Source organism: Geospiza fortis, unplaced genomic scaffold (assembly GCF_000277835.1).
Source record: "Geospiza fortis unplaced genomic scaffold, GeoFor_1.0 scaffold424, whole genome shotgun sequence".
In the NCBI taxonomy this organism is placed as follows: Eukaryota; Metazoa; Chordata; class Aves; order Passeriformes; family Thraupidae; genus Geospiza; species Geospiza fortis.
The window spans coordinates 93454-108863 of record NW_005054354.1 but is presented as its reverse complement, the minus strand read 5'-3'; the positions used below and the strand labels follow the sequence as shown (position 1 = coordinate 108863).

The 15410-nt window shown below is 37.6% G+C and overlaps 1 protein-coding gene across 1 annotated transcript in view; it reads left to right on the top strand.

Annotated features, from left to right (window-relative positions):
- TBC1D22A (TBC1 domain family member 22A) overlaps positions 1-7087 on the top strand; it is a 165647-nt gene extending 158560 nt beyond the window's left edge. Inside the window, exon 14 of the mRNA XM_031059009.1 lies at positions 3871-7087. Within this exon, the coding sequence (XP_030914869.1) occupies positions 3871-3999 (129 nt within the window). The 3' untranslated portion in view covers positions 4000-7087. The remainder of the gene's footprint in view (positions 1-3870) is intronic.
- The last annotated feature ends 8323 nt before the right edge of the window (positions 7088-15410 follow it).

Below are 15410 nucleotides of genomic sequence, written 5' to 3'. Positions count from 1 at the left end.
TTTTGTTTGTTTGGTTTTTTTGTGTTGCACTTTGGGATTTCTTTTCTGTTTAAGCCCAAGTCCTTTAAAAAATAAAACACTGGAAAATTTCACTGTGGAAGTTAGGTCCATAGTGCAAGTTGCTGCTGCAAGCCAGGGTAGCACTGGAGCTTGAGCAGCCTGCTCAGGGATGTGCCAGGCGAGCTGTGAAAATCCCAGTGGACAGATTTACAGTTTCCCTGGCAAGCTGCTCAACCACCCTCCTTGCAAAGGATTGGTTTTGTGTGACAAGTTAGCTTCAGCTTGTTACTATTGCCTCTGGCACCTCTTTTCTTCTTTCCAGCCCCCTCTGTGTGGAACTGCTCTTAGATCCTGCCTTAGCCCTCTCTTCTCCCTGCTAGCAAATGCCAGTTTTCTCACTGTCCTGGGTAACATCAGCTGCTGCCCCTAACTATGGGAGTAACACTGTGACTAAAATCTCTTCCCTTTTTGTGCTTGATGAGAGGCAGGAGCAAATGCAAGTGGTACCTTGATCCTCCTCTGCTTGGCTGGCAAGGAGGGAGGGAGGAGGGAGATGCCTTTCCCTGGTGTGGCATGAGAGGGCAGACACCACAAATAGAGCTGAAGCTGTGCTGGCAGGCTGGGCCATGCAGATGGGCACCAGTTCAAGGGATTAGTGTAGCTGCTCCTCTCAGTAAGAGTCCAGGAAAACAGGGCACTCTATTTGCCAAATTCAAAGGACATAATTTTGAGCATATTTTTCGTTGGTAAAGCCAAAATATAAACAAACATTGGACTGGGATTTTAGAAAGCCCAGCTCTGATGATGATGATCTACTGGCTACCCTGATTCTTCAGCCAGGTGTCATCACAATGCCATTTAAATTAAGCAGAAAGCAAAACTCTTCCAGGAATGTTTTACAAAGATTGATTTTTAGACTCATTTTTTTGTCTGAAATAGACCAGGCAATTTATCATCTACAAGTTTTTAATGGTAAATGTTAATTCATATTATGAGTCATCATATTTCAAAGAGTGCCTTATATTTTAATACTGTTGTGGATAGGAAAATGAATCCAAGAAGTTAGTATGCATGCCTTATTTGTACATGCTGCTTAGCTGTTTATCTGTTGGCAAAAAATAATGATAATTAAAAATAAATTAGTAACCTTGAGTCACTTGTAGTAATTCTTGCTCTTTTTTTTTTAACTGTAAACTGCTGAATTGAGCAGTTTTAGACAAACTTGTCATTGTGATCTTTTAAATATTAAGCAGTGTGTTTGTACAATTCTTCAAATCCAAAGACTTTGTTTGGGGGTTTTTGATAGTTTGTTTATAGTAGTTTTCTTCTTTGCAAAGAATGCTCCATATGCAGCAATAAAGGCAGCATGAATTTCTTTAGCAGGCAAAGAAAAAGAAAATTTTCTAATTTAAAGAAAATAACATTTTCTTTAGTGAGGTTTTTGCCAACTTTTACTTTGTCTTTAAAAAGATGTAAGCTTTATTTCTATCTGAGCAAGTTTTGAAGCTCTGTAATAGATCACAGGAAGATAAGCCTTATCTTTAGATGGTCTACAAGTAGTATGTCTTTGGCCAGTTACTTTACATGGATTTATAACAGATACTGACTAGTCAGTATCAGTCTTAGACTTTGGTCTTCTCCCCTGGTAACAGTGGCAAAATGGCCACTCAAACAGAAGTGGACTTGGAGACAGTAAATGCATTACTCTGCCATTTATTTACATATTTAATTCAGATGAAAACTATTATCAAATTTGAAATTAATGGTAGAAGAATTAAACTAGTTCATCACTAACAGTCCTATTTCAGATTTGAGCTATATGTTAAATTTCATATAGCATGGATGTTGTGGTGTGTATATGTTGATATAGTCTTTGGATATTCCAAAGTCCAAAGAAAACCAAAGCCCAAAAGAAAACCCAAACTCTGCTTCAGCAATGTGAATCATTTGCACCAGTAGTCTGACCCAGAAAAGTCTTGAGACTGCAAAGAGTAAAAGAGGTAATTTCACAAAGCTCACTGAATTAATTGCTGTGTCTTAGGGCTGCTTGAAAGTTTTGTAAAAGGAGAAAAGAACTTTCATGCAGGAAGGCATTTATGATCCCTCCACACAACCTTCCTACACTCTACTGCTAATTAATTAATTACAGTTATCAACATAACTGTCAAATAAGTACATAGAAATTTTTTAGAAGAGTGGGATTTTGACAATTGTACAATACTTTATTAAAAATATGTTCTCTCAAGTGTAATAGAGACATTCTTATGCTAACTCTGCTGTATTACTACTTATTATTCATAATTAAATATACAGTACTGCTCAACTTCTATCCTTTCTCTTTTCATATTACAAGAACCAGTATAGCAAGACTGTGAAATAGATGAAGTCAAAATAATTTTCTCACAAACACAAAGAAATAATTTAATGTTAATTTCTGCTCCTGGCTTTTCTTAAAATCTGTGAATCCTTGCTAAGGGCTTCTGCAGCCATCTTCTATGAAAGAAGGTGCAGAGAAGGGAGCAGGGGGAGCAAGGAAAATAAGATTCTTATGAAGAAGAATAATTTCCCTGGGTACTTTTACATGCTACTGCAGGATTCTGATTTATAACAAGATAATGGCTGTGGTTTTAATTGCATTCCCGTTCACTTATTTCTGATCTTCAGAATAAACCTGAACAGATGTACTCACATAAAAATATACACATCCTCACAAATACATATGCATGTATACAAATGTGCACAAATTGTCTGCATTTTTTCTGCAAAAATAGAGCACATAGAAGATACAAACAGGCTTAACAACTTCACTTATTCCTAAGATTGCCTTATACCTCCCATCATAAAAAGCCCCATTTATTTTGTTGTGACTCATCCAAAACTTCTCTTTTGCTGTTTTGCCCCAGTTTATCAAAACAATTAAAACAGACAGGTGATCTGCTCTATGGAAATTTTCAAACATGAACTTCAAATTTGGCCTAGGGTGGCTTTTGCATCACATTTGAGGGTTTCTGACCTTATGGGTCACCAGTTTTTTTTTCTTTTAAGAGCAAACTACCAGAGATTAGTCAAATTAGGAGCCTTATAAAAATTGTTATTTGCATGAAGTCAGGAGACAATTTGTGGTAGCTGATCTTCCAAAGAGTCCTCTCAGAGCTGGCAGGGCTCAGCCTGCAGATGAGGGTTTGAGGCTTTGTGCTGCTGAGGATCATGGTGGGTTTTGATGCATGTTCATCAGAACTGAACATAGAGGCACTGTATGCCAGTGAGATTCTTGCTACCCCTGTTTCTGGGCTTAGGCTTCTTGGAAGTGAATTTCAGCTAAACCTAAAATGAGAGAGAGGAAAAGCTGACCCACAGGATAATATGTTGGGATCAGAAACCAGCAGGGAGTGGGAAACCTGGGCTAAGAATCGAGGTGGGAGTTGACTGCAACTGACTGAAATAATAATTTATTTCATAATTCTTCATGTATAAGTAGAGAAGTAGCTTATCTTTGCATTGGTGTGAGAGAATCCCAGACTTAGCAATCATCCATAATTTTGAAAATTTGTCCAATTGTATAACTTCATGCCTTGGAGCATAAAAATAATTGGGATAGGCAGCAACACAGATTATTTTTCTCAAAAAAAAAATTATCTATCAAATGACCCTATTTCAGCTACAATTAACAGCAAGTTTCTGAACTGGAAGTTGAATAGCAAGTATCTATGTAAAGAATCCTAAACCTAACTGGATCTCAGGTTTGTTTGGGGTACAGAGGTGCTACACGAGTTGTTGCTTATAAATGATCATTGTATAAGTAACACATAGTTATTACACTGCTATTTGACAAAATATATTTACTTCTTTTTTTTTTTCCTTTCCAATTAGGAGTTACTGATATTTTTACAGAATTTGCCCACAGTACACTGGGGAAATGAAGACATCAGTGTGCTCCTAGCAGAGGCCTACAGACTGAAGTTTGCATTTGCGGACGCCCCCAATCATTACAAGAAGTGAATATAAAGAGACAGAAATCATTAGAAGCAACGTGTTCTGCAGTATTATGGCATCTGTTGTTCTGGTTATGCTTTCAGCTCTTTGCTCTTTCATTTGAAGTAAGATGACCATTAAAATTCTGTTGGAATTTGCAGAATGAGAACAGAATACCAAAGAAGTGGACAAAGCAGGATATCGAGCACTGCATGAACTTAAAAGTGAATTTTTTTGCTCAGCATGAAAAATGAGTTCAGAAGTCTTATAATTTTCTTCTTTTTTCCCCTTCTCTAAATAGAATAGTTGTCTCTCTTATTTATGTTGAGCAGTTTTTCAATTGTACTTTAAACTTAAAACTACTTATGGAATGATTTTGTCCTTACTTCAGTGTCACCTGCCAGGACTATATCAGCCAGTTTTGGTTGGTGAAGTCTACTTTGAGTGGCAAAAAAGAACTTTTCCTTGATCATATAGACCATATGAGACAGCAAGGCCTGTGCTTTGGGGTCTGGTTATAACTCAAAAGACACTGATATTAGCACACCATCTGTTGTTTTCCATGGAATTAGGTTAGATTGCTTCTATGATATAAGAATATAGAAGGTTGTAATGGAAATTGGTGGCATTTTTCTAAACATTATTCAGTCTTGAAGGATGCTATAGAAGCTTTTTAGCCATAAAAAGGAGTTACTTAAGGCTGAAGACTCATCTATTACACTGAAATAAGTCCCTCTTGATATATTCTGGAGTGCTTTAAAATAGTGAATTAAACAGAAGGCATGGTCTTGTCTAAGTAATTAAAGTTTCTCTTTTAAGGCCTTGCAATTTTTCAGCATGAAATTTCACTTTTAAGAAATGTATTAAGAAGCTTGGTTTACTAAGCAAGATATATTTTTATCTCAGTTGTTGCCTTATTCTCCATTTCTAGCGATTAGAAAAGGAAAATTAATATATCTTTCCAAAGCTTTTGTGTTAAATAATTTAATACCCTTTTCCTGATTATTCAGAGGAGGAGAGCTAGCTCCCAACAACAATAACAGTAACTGTATACTCAGATTGCTTGTGGGTCATTAGCAGAACAAAAATGCTCTATGAGTTTATAGACTAAAATTAATGTTTCTTCATATAACCATGGAATACTGAATATTTTCTTAAAACTTACATAATTCAAGTGCACTGTTTTCTTTCAAGAAATATTTTCTGATAAGAATTCTAATTTTGCTCTGTTGGATGTAAATAACTCATATTAATTTGTGCCTACCATACACATAGCAGGTTATGAAGGGTGGGAGTTGCAATAAGCAATACACTTAAAAGTTCAGACTTACTATTCCTCAGTTTGGTTCTTGAGTTGCACAGCGTTGCACAGAAAGTGTAGTGCACTTTTAAGTTTGGGAAATAAAAAAACTTCAAGAGATTTTCTCTTATGACTTGTTATTGAAAGATTATTTTCAACTTCTTAAAAATATGTAGATACATATTTTGAAGAGAGCTTTCTAAATGTATTAGTTACATTACTTGCTTTAGGGGCCTTAGTTCTTCACACAGACTTCATAATAATTAGGTGTTTCAGGGTAAATAAAGTGAAATACATTTTTACCACCATGTGATTGTGAGACCATCTATATTTAAAAGTAAATGAAATCTTTGGTAGAAGATAAAAAAAATTATTTCAGAAACCTGGTTTGGCAACTAGGATGCATTTTGTTTCCACTGGCGTCAGCTGGGTGTTTCAGTTGTGATGGATACAGGGTCAGGCCTCCCAGGTGGCTGCATTTGTGCCTGGAATGTGTAGTGGAACTGTGCTTGTTACATGTCTGTGTACTGCTTTCTGTAACTTCAGTTTGTGGTCTAATGTATCAAAATTTATGTTTACAAGGAATGTCATATTGTGCCTAACAGTGTCTACCAATAGCAGAATAAAAGTAACAATGAAATCTATGACCATTTGCTTTAAACTTGGTATCTGCAATCATTTGTTAATAGAAATGCACATTGTAATGAGAGAAGCCAACACAGCATTAACTGGTGTAAGATTTTCTATAATTAACTTTTTTCTATTAAGACATTATTTAGGTAGTTACATGTAACATGGAAAGGTGACCCAGAGCTGTCTGCTGTGTCAGATGCTCCTGCATAACATTTTTGGGACTGGATATATAAAATTTCCTTCATTGGGTCCACGTAAGTTGTCTGTCATGTCTTCCAAATTCAACAGGTACCTCTTACTTCCCTTGGAAGGAAGTATTACCATTAGAGGTCACATTTACTATTGTGTCTGTGTCAGAAGTTGAATATTGTACTTGAGCACATTGCTTTTTAAGGATAGTGGGAAGTTTCCTAATAGAATACCAATGTTTATTTATGTAGATATAGACTTTTTTGGAAAATATGATATAGATATATAAATAACATTTATATATCTATGCAGATAGGAGTAGTTCTCAGTAAACAGAAGGCCAACATTTATGTAAAATTTCAAATTTTTATCAAAAACCCACACATTTAATAATTTTACATCTCAGGTAAAATGTCATTCCAAAAAAAAGTATTGCATAGAAAAGGAAATAGCATTATCATTATTACATCCCATGTACTTAGTTTTTTCAAAATTCAAGATTCTGAATATGATAAAATTCCTTTGTAATATGTATTTTCTTATGAAGGAGGCATCTTGACATGTCACTAGTGAAACCAGGCAGTCATTTCCTAGAACTCATGTGAAATATTTAAATTGCAGTGTCTGAAAAGCGTGTTAAATAATTTCTGTAATAAAAGTTTAAACTAGAATGTACAATATAAAAAGATTTATGACTACAGAATTTGAAAAATGTAAATAATAAATTAGTTAACTGTGTAAATACAGTACATGGAGTAAGATAGAAATGTAAGTTGAAATTTTAGGTAACTCTGTAATATGCTATAAAAAATTAGTTTCATTATTATTTGGCGCAGTTCTGTATGGAAAGGCCAGTTAATTTTTTTCATTTCCTAACTACAGAATAGAACTATCTGAAGTTCCATTGTATGACAAACATTACCACCGAGGCACTGGTTAAAACTGTAAAACTGGTGAAAGATGAGGAAATAAACACATATTTATGAAGTGCTATATAGAGTGGAAAGCTTGTGTTTATTTTTTTCTTCCAACATATTGCACCCTACACCAAAGCATGGATTCAGTGTGTTTCTGTTTTACAGCCTCAAAAGCCTTTATCACAAGAGGAGATGGGTTAACAGAACCTCAGTTCTCAGTTACATTTCTGCCACTCTCTGCCCAGGTATCTTGTAGGTTTTGCAAGTTGGTCATACAAGCAAGTTCCAAGGGTGTGTCGGTGCATAGACCATGTACATACAGGGTATGGAGCATTTCCTGGAAGATGGATTTGACACCACAGCAGAATTAAATTGAAGAGAAGGTGAAGCACATCAGGGCAAGGCACACAGAAGAAGCACAGAATTCTAGTTGGCTCTGGGAGTAAAGGAGAAGGGGAAACTTCAGCTCATAGTGAGGAAACAATAAACAGGTGATAGGGTCAATAAGATCTGGAAACTAAGATGATTTAAGCAGATTAACTATCAGGGAGAGATGTCATATATGTATATGTATATGTATATGTATATGTATATGTAGCTTAAGTCCCTTATGTCAAGAAAGCTACTGGGAGACTTCCAATAATCCTGTGTATCTGGTGAGAAAATATACAGGGAAGGCAAAGACAGTAACTTCTCTCTTTCAAACTCCCCACCACATTCAGGGGAAAAGAGACAGGGATGCAGAGGCTGTCTGTCTGTTATGTGCTTGAATGACAATGAATTGTAATCATGCTGGTTTCTCACCTTCTGTAAAACTTGTGTTTCTTTATCTGCTATAATCCTCTAAAGATTCTGCATAAAATCAGCAATGGGAGGTCTTTCAAATTGCTTTTTCAAAAGCAGAAGAGATCAAGAAGGTGGAGTAAAGGCTCAAAGGGTCACAAGGTATGTGCTAGTATTTGTTGATTTTTCTTGTGCAAAAGGAGTCATGGAAAACTGTCTGGGCAGATGGAGGATTTTCCATGGATATAAATGTGAAGTACAGCAGAAAGGACTTTCTGAAAATCTGATCTGTACTTCAGGTCAGTTCCTCCTTGAAAACAGGGTGGAGTGGAAGATAAGTACGTTGTAGCGCATTAAATTCTTTGGAGATTGGAGGAGGTGAGGTGGAAAGGCTCCCAGTCCAGCAATCACTCAGGCAGAATTCTGCGCCATGGGAAAGAACTGCAGCTCAAGTGCTTCTTATCATTGTGTGATGGAGAGTCAAGTTCCTGAGCAATTTAATTCCAGATCATTTGCATTTTTATAAGTTAAAGCTAAAATCTTGCATCCCATCTAATTCCTTAAGCTTAGTGTAGCTGAGGCAGCACGGAAGAAAATAATTAAATTGCTGTGGCACTATATCAGAGACTCTTTTAATGCTTCAAAGTCTTCTCTGTGGAGCCCACAGGACAGTCAATGCACGTGCCAGAAATGAGAGGCTGAGAGATGTGATGCTAGAGAAAGTCTCTCAGAGACAGGTGCTCTGAAAATTGGGCTTTTTCTGGTCACAAGAATTTCCTACAATTTCCTACAAGCTTTCAAAGCTTCTCCAAAGAAGAATTAATGTGCACAGTAAATGGTTGTTTGAACTGAGCTCCCATGTTTGTTCTTGTAATCAAGCTTCCACATCAGAGAAAATGAAAGTCTGAAATTGCAACCAGAATGGACAGAGGTGCTCAATCTTTGTTATCAAATCAATCAAGGTTTAGTATACATACTTCTCTAATTTTCCTGTTATGTATCCTTCAGAACTAAGATTTCATTTCTGTGAGATCTGGATTTGTGGATACTTTACTCCAGAACTTTCTCCAGAAATTTCTTATCCAACCATTGCTTACTTGTGCCTTCTCAGAGGTCCTCCTCATGGGAAGAAGAGCATTCTGAAATTTACAGCAGTAGAAGAAAAAAACAACAAAACCAAACAGGGAGAATAGAGGAGTTTTATTCCAAATAATTTCTGATTTCCAGAAAGGAGAAAATGTGCCTCTTGGGGTATTTAGGCCACTTCATCCTTAAATTCAGGATGCAATCTCTCACACAGAGCTTTTTTTGAAATTCAGCTTATGTATTTTCATGTATTTCCATCTTCCTCCAGAAAGATCTGAGATTTTCAGTGAACAGTTCCTGCTACCAGCCCATTTGATCAATTCTGTTCACTCTTTTAGCAGCATCAGAAATACAAAGTATGTATCTGTCATGACAGCTCACAGGAGGCAATGAGATACCCAGGCTTATCAATAGATAGATGGCTATCTCACTCATAAAATCTCATTCAAACAGCAAAGAGACTTGGTAATTTTTCATCTCGTGGTCAAAAAAGAAATCTGTAGCTCCAGCTCAAAGCCGTGTTTGTAGAAGCACTTTCAGACTGTAGCTAACAATAAACTATATATCTGGAGAAAGAAATGTAGTCCTATACTTATGTGGTCAAGTAAAAACTTTTCCTAAGACATCAACTAGTATTTGCTGCAACTGTATAGAATGAGTTGCCTCATGCAAATAAATAATTCAGCCTTTGCATGCAGAAATGAATAAAGTTGGCATATCAGTAAAGAAAATTTTCACTGTTGTATTTTTTTCCCCAGATATTTTACTATTATTGTATCAGTGAAAAATTCTGTATAAATTTTAAAAAGGAGTACTTTTCTCTCCATCACTGTCATCAAATACAGGGCATCAGACTTCTTCAGATTCAGGTGAAGCAGCCATCACATTCTCAGTAAAGAAACTTTATGTGAATGTTTTGATGGTAAGGGCCAGCCTGTTGTTGCATGTGCAGTCGTCCTCTGGGTTATAATAGCTAATCCAGTTAATTCAAATCATACTGGATAATATTGTCTCTGTTGTCTATGAAAGACTAATAAGGGAAAGTCCATCTCTCTTCATCCAAGGACACCTGTTCAGTTTTGAAAACTTGTATTCATTATGGAAATGCTCTGAAAACAATAGATTTCATATATAATATACATATATAATATTATTCAATTTTCATAGCAATTTAAATTAAATTGATACTTTTACCCAGCAAAGGGTTCCCAAATCCAACAAGCATTCCCCACAAAATATAATAATCACAAAATATTTGTCTTGACAGGGGTATGTCAATGGACAAAATATTTAGTGTTGGATAAGTAGTAACTTTGCCTATTTATGCAAGTTACTCTCTCCCCAGTCTTACAGTATGTCAGAAATTGAGAGACATCTACATCTGAGCTTCTGTCACACCTTTCATAGCCAGGAGAGAGAATCAGGTCTTTATTTCCAAACCATAGAAAGTTCTGACTTGGAAGGGACCTACAAGGATTTTGATGTCCTGCTCGTAACGTGAATGACCTGCTCAGGACTGACCCCACAACCCTGGTGTTATTTGCATGAGGCTCCAGCCAGCTGAGCTGAGCTCAGGCCCTTCAAGGTCCCATCACCCCTGCCTGTGAGTACAGCCCTGCCTGTGCCAAGTGCCAGAACCTGGTGCTCCCAGCAGATGAAGAACATGGAATTTTTGGAGCAAATCAGAGGAGGAACATGAAATTGTGTGGGGACCTTACAGCAACCTTCCAGTATCTGAAGGGGGAAAATGGAGGGGGACTCTTCATCAGGAACTGTATGACAGGACAAGGAGTAATGGGTTCAAACTGAAATAGGGGAAATTTAGGTTAGATATATGGAAGAAATTCTTTACTGTGAGGCTGGTGAGGCACTGGAACAGTTTGGTCAGAGAAACTCTGGATGTCTCCTCCTTGGAAGTGCTCAAGGCTGGGTTGAATGGGGCATTGAGCAACCCAGTCTAGTGCAAGGTGTCCCTGCCCATGGCAGAGGGCTTGGAACTAGATGATCTTGAAGGTCCCTTCCATCCCAAACCATTCTGTGATTCTGTGATTCTAAGTGAGTGACACTCAAAAAGTTTTCTGTCTCTCCACTGACTCTAAAGGAGCTCAGAGGACAAATACTGGACATCTATAGATAGATGTCAACATTGTCAGTTTGGTATTTTGAAGTGGCTGCTACAATTGCAGTTTGAAATAGCATTCCTGTACATAAATTAGAAAGAATCACAAGCTGCCTCAGATACATTCTTAAAATGCACATTTGAATTTCAAATCTTATATTCATTCTCATGGCCCAAGTCATAATCTGCAGCTCACATTGACTTGTTTGCTGCAGCTACTGTACTGTGACATCGACTGAAGGTAAGCTTCAGCTCCAGCTAGATGGTGGCTCAGCCCATTAGCTTGCTGTTTATATTTGCTCTCTCTCCTGCTGTGAATAAACTATAGCCCTGTAGCACAGCCAGAGATAAAACTTAGTATCCTTGCATGCAAATTGAAATGAGTGGAAAAACAAATGTTGACAAATTACTTCATTTTAAAATGGAATCTTTGCACTGTGATCTTCCTCCTACCGCCTGCTATGTAAATAAATGTTATAAGCTGCTAACTAAAATGTATAGGACACAAATTCCCATTCTGTCTAACCAAAAGTAATAGTAATGGTTGGGTTTACTCTTCCTATTTAAGTAGCATCCGAACTGTATAATCTGTTTTCCAGACAGTAAGGAAGATAAAGATCCTACATCACAGAATGGAATGTGTGGAGCACTGCAGGGAATGTTGGCTGGGATGGTGATACCTGACAGGGACTGAGGACTTGACAAATGTCCAGAGGAGGCCCTGCTTAGCTGACCAGATTTCCAATCCACAAATTGGTGTGCAGTACATTCACTTTATATACCTGTGTGTTTCTTGGGAACACAGTATGTTAGCAATAAATGGCCTGGTTGTGTCCTGACTTGGGAACACAGTATGTTAGCAATAAAATGGCCTGATTGTGTCCTGTGTTCTTTATTAAAACAAAAATAAACAACGCCCTCAAATTAGTAACCCACCTGTAGCATATCATCAACCCATGGGATAAACCAAGTAACTTCAGTGTTGTGAATCCATTGTTGAAGTATGCTGATATCAAGCAACAGGATCAGCAATGGAAAATTGGAGGCTGTTTCTGAAGTTTATAAGGAATCCAACAGCAATCTGAGAAGTACCTGCATGTGATGGGAGGTGACACATAGTGTCTGCATATTAGAGCTTAGACTAGTTCTCAGAGCTCTTTTAACCCTTGCATTCATTTTTATGAATGGGGTCAGTTTTTCTAACCATGCCAGGAGAAAAGGCAAGCTTTGATACAGAGGGCTCCAGAAAAGGCAGGTTTCCATGTAGTCCCCTCCTTTGTTCAGAAACCCATCTCTGTATCAGAGCCCAACTTAAAGTCCACTTTAAGTTGTTGTTCCTCAACTAAATTAATAGCATCAATCTTTTGTCTTGCTACTTGCATACACTGATTGTATTTTATACGATGCTCTTGTGAAGTATTGATGTTGAAATTTTCTGTAAGACAGCACAGGTACTCTCCTAATTTCAAATTATCAAGCAGAGCTAGGGAGAAATACATCAAGTTTTATTGAGCAGGAACATTGTGAAGATGCCTCTTTTCATTCTGAATTATTGCTTCAGTTCCTTAAACTGCTCTGGGCTCTTGATGTAGATTTTGTTATACTTCTTTCTAACTGGTAGGACAAACCAACTTTCCTCTAACTTCAGAGATATCAGAAATGGTTGGAGGAAAATGGTGGTTAGAGGGCATGGATCCCATAATTGGTAACATATCATGGAACTCATGCAAGCTACCTGTAAATGACATCTATGGATTGATACAGCCCCAACAAATAGAAATTGGTTTCAAACTAATATAGGATAGTTTTGGGGTCCTGAGGGCCAGCATGTATTTTGGACAACCTCTTGGAGACTAATAAACACTACCAGCTAGGTTTTAAACTCAGTTCGAAAAACAACTCTGCAAAACATTTGTGTGTATTCTTGAATTTTTTGTCAAATCCAGTTTTGGGCCACAGGGGTTAGAACTGTAAAAATCATCCTAATCTGTCATATTATGTGGTAACTTTATATTGTATGCATCAAATATATTTGAGAATTTAGTAATGGCACAAACATCAATCTCCACTTTTTTATAATCATCTTTACAAGCTTTTTTTTTTTCCAACTGTCTTTTAAGGCACACTAACAGGAGCTAAGCTACAGAATGAGAAAATTATACAGCATCAGCTTCTGGATTATTGAAAAGGAAGTGATTTAAGCATCAGAAATAATTGGTAGGTTTCTTTTCTTGGTTGGCCTGAGTGAAAGAAAGTGTCATTTCAGGACCTGAAACCAGGTTTCAGTTACAATTCTTTTCTATTAAAGGAAAGAAAGAAATTCAGGCAAAAAACCAACAACAAACCTGATAGATCTGAGGCAGCCCACAGTGTAAGAGCAGCCTGAATGGGGACTAAGTGTTGCTTATGTTTAAAGTGCAAATTAATTTTCTCTCTAGAGAAATGAAGTAGCTCAAAGCTATGAAAATCTCATATGTGAACAAGGACTATTAAAGAAACTGCCAGTTAAGACAACTGACGGAACAAATGCAGCAGAGGAAGAACATTGAAATTTATGGTGACTAGGCAAAATAGATCAATAGAAGAAGAATGCATCTGGAATTTCCCTAACTACAATAGGAGATGAAGAGAAATAGCCTGAAAAAGATCCAAGGACAGAAATACCACTCTTCTGTAGAAGAAAAAAGGAAAAAAATAGACAAGATTTAATCTGACTGGATAATCTGTTGAAAGGAAATCAGTCCAATACATCTCTAACCAAATAGAGACACTGACCATTTGATTGTCTTGGATAGCAGGATAAAGAAAGCAGGAAGGCAAAGCATATTTTTGAAGCAGCTGTGTTATCACCCAACAGGTATTATTCACAGTGCCACCTTTAAACAGCCAATCTACTGCCTACATTGCTCAGAGGATCCCTTTAAGTTGCTTCCAGGGACCACAAAGAGACAAAGATAGGGAGACAGCCTCCAACCTCTGTCCTGCCCCCAGTCACTGAGGAGATGTGCCAAGAACTGAGATGGAGAAGTCAGATATGTGAAAATGGGCAATAGGAATACCTGCCTTTCCTGCTCCATGCCATTGCTGAGGGAAAACATAAAGAATTGTAGGTACAGAGTTTGTGGTGATTGGGATGGGGCTGTGGCTGAGCCCCATCCCCAGTGGGCACAGCTGTGAGCAGCAGGTGAGCAGCACCGACAGCAATGGGCCATGGAGTGCCCAGGGGCACTGACCAACCACCAAAGGGAACAGAGGGCACACAGGGGCAGTGCATGATCATGAGGGGGATAAAAGGTTGGGCTAAAGAACAAGAAGGGCAGATGCTTGCAGCCTTCTGATGTGATATGGCGTTACTCTTCATGGGTTGAAGCTTTCTGAAATTACATGGTGGTACTCTGTGTATCCTGGCCATCTCAACTGCAATACATGCTGCGACAAAGAATATCTGACATAACTCTTCTGCTACTTGAAACAGATTTATCTTCAGGACCTTTTCCTTGCCAATGAAGAACATTTCTTGGGCAGGTTGGGGATTTGTGTATTACAGTTTTGTAATGTGGATACCTTACAATTTAATAATAAGCTCTCATATGAAGAAGAAGAAACACAGACCCTTGAAAAACACAATAATTTCCATTGTTGTCCATGGATACTGATGGCCACTATTTTCATTCGATGTTTTGTGGTGAATCGGTGGAGCGATGATGGTGACAAAATCACCTTGCTCTTCACAGATACAAGTGGTCGGTTGAATACTCTTCCCTAACTTCGTTATTTCAGCATACCGACCTTCTACACTTGTTTTTTTCTGGCGTCTCTTCAATAAGCCCTTCAAGTGCATAGCAGGTGGCATCTTCCTCTTGACGTGTCCATCGCATGACTGCTGAGCATATGAATCCCCTAACACCCAGAATGTCATGGTCTGACGGATAAGGTTGCCACAAACTTGGCACTGATGCACTTCGACCCCAAAGATTTCTCAGTGGTTCTACCTAAGCTCTGCTGGTTCTCTGAAATTAAAATGTACAGCTGGTGCTACACTTCTTCAAAGGAGTTCATGCAAAGGGACTGTCACCTTGAAATACTTCTTTCTTTACCCTTCTCTATTTGACAGAAATCTTACTGATTTTATGAAAGGTGGATATATGAAGTTTTATTAGATCCTCTTTGGGAGTAGCAAAATCTCTTGGTGGATGTATTCTTGTTTTTTCTGTCTTGGGTTCTCTGCATAAGCAAAAAAAAAGCTATGTGGGAAGGACTTAGCCCTACTATTATTGCTGTTTAGCAAGTCTAAACTTCTCAGTTTTTTCCAAATTAAATTTCTATCAATAAGTTCTGGCATATTGAATGACAGTTTTTGCAGAGTTGCTGTTTGACGAAATTAAAAAAAAAAAACAAACCCCAAATCTCC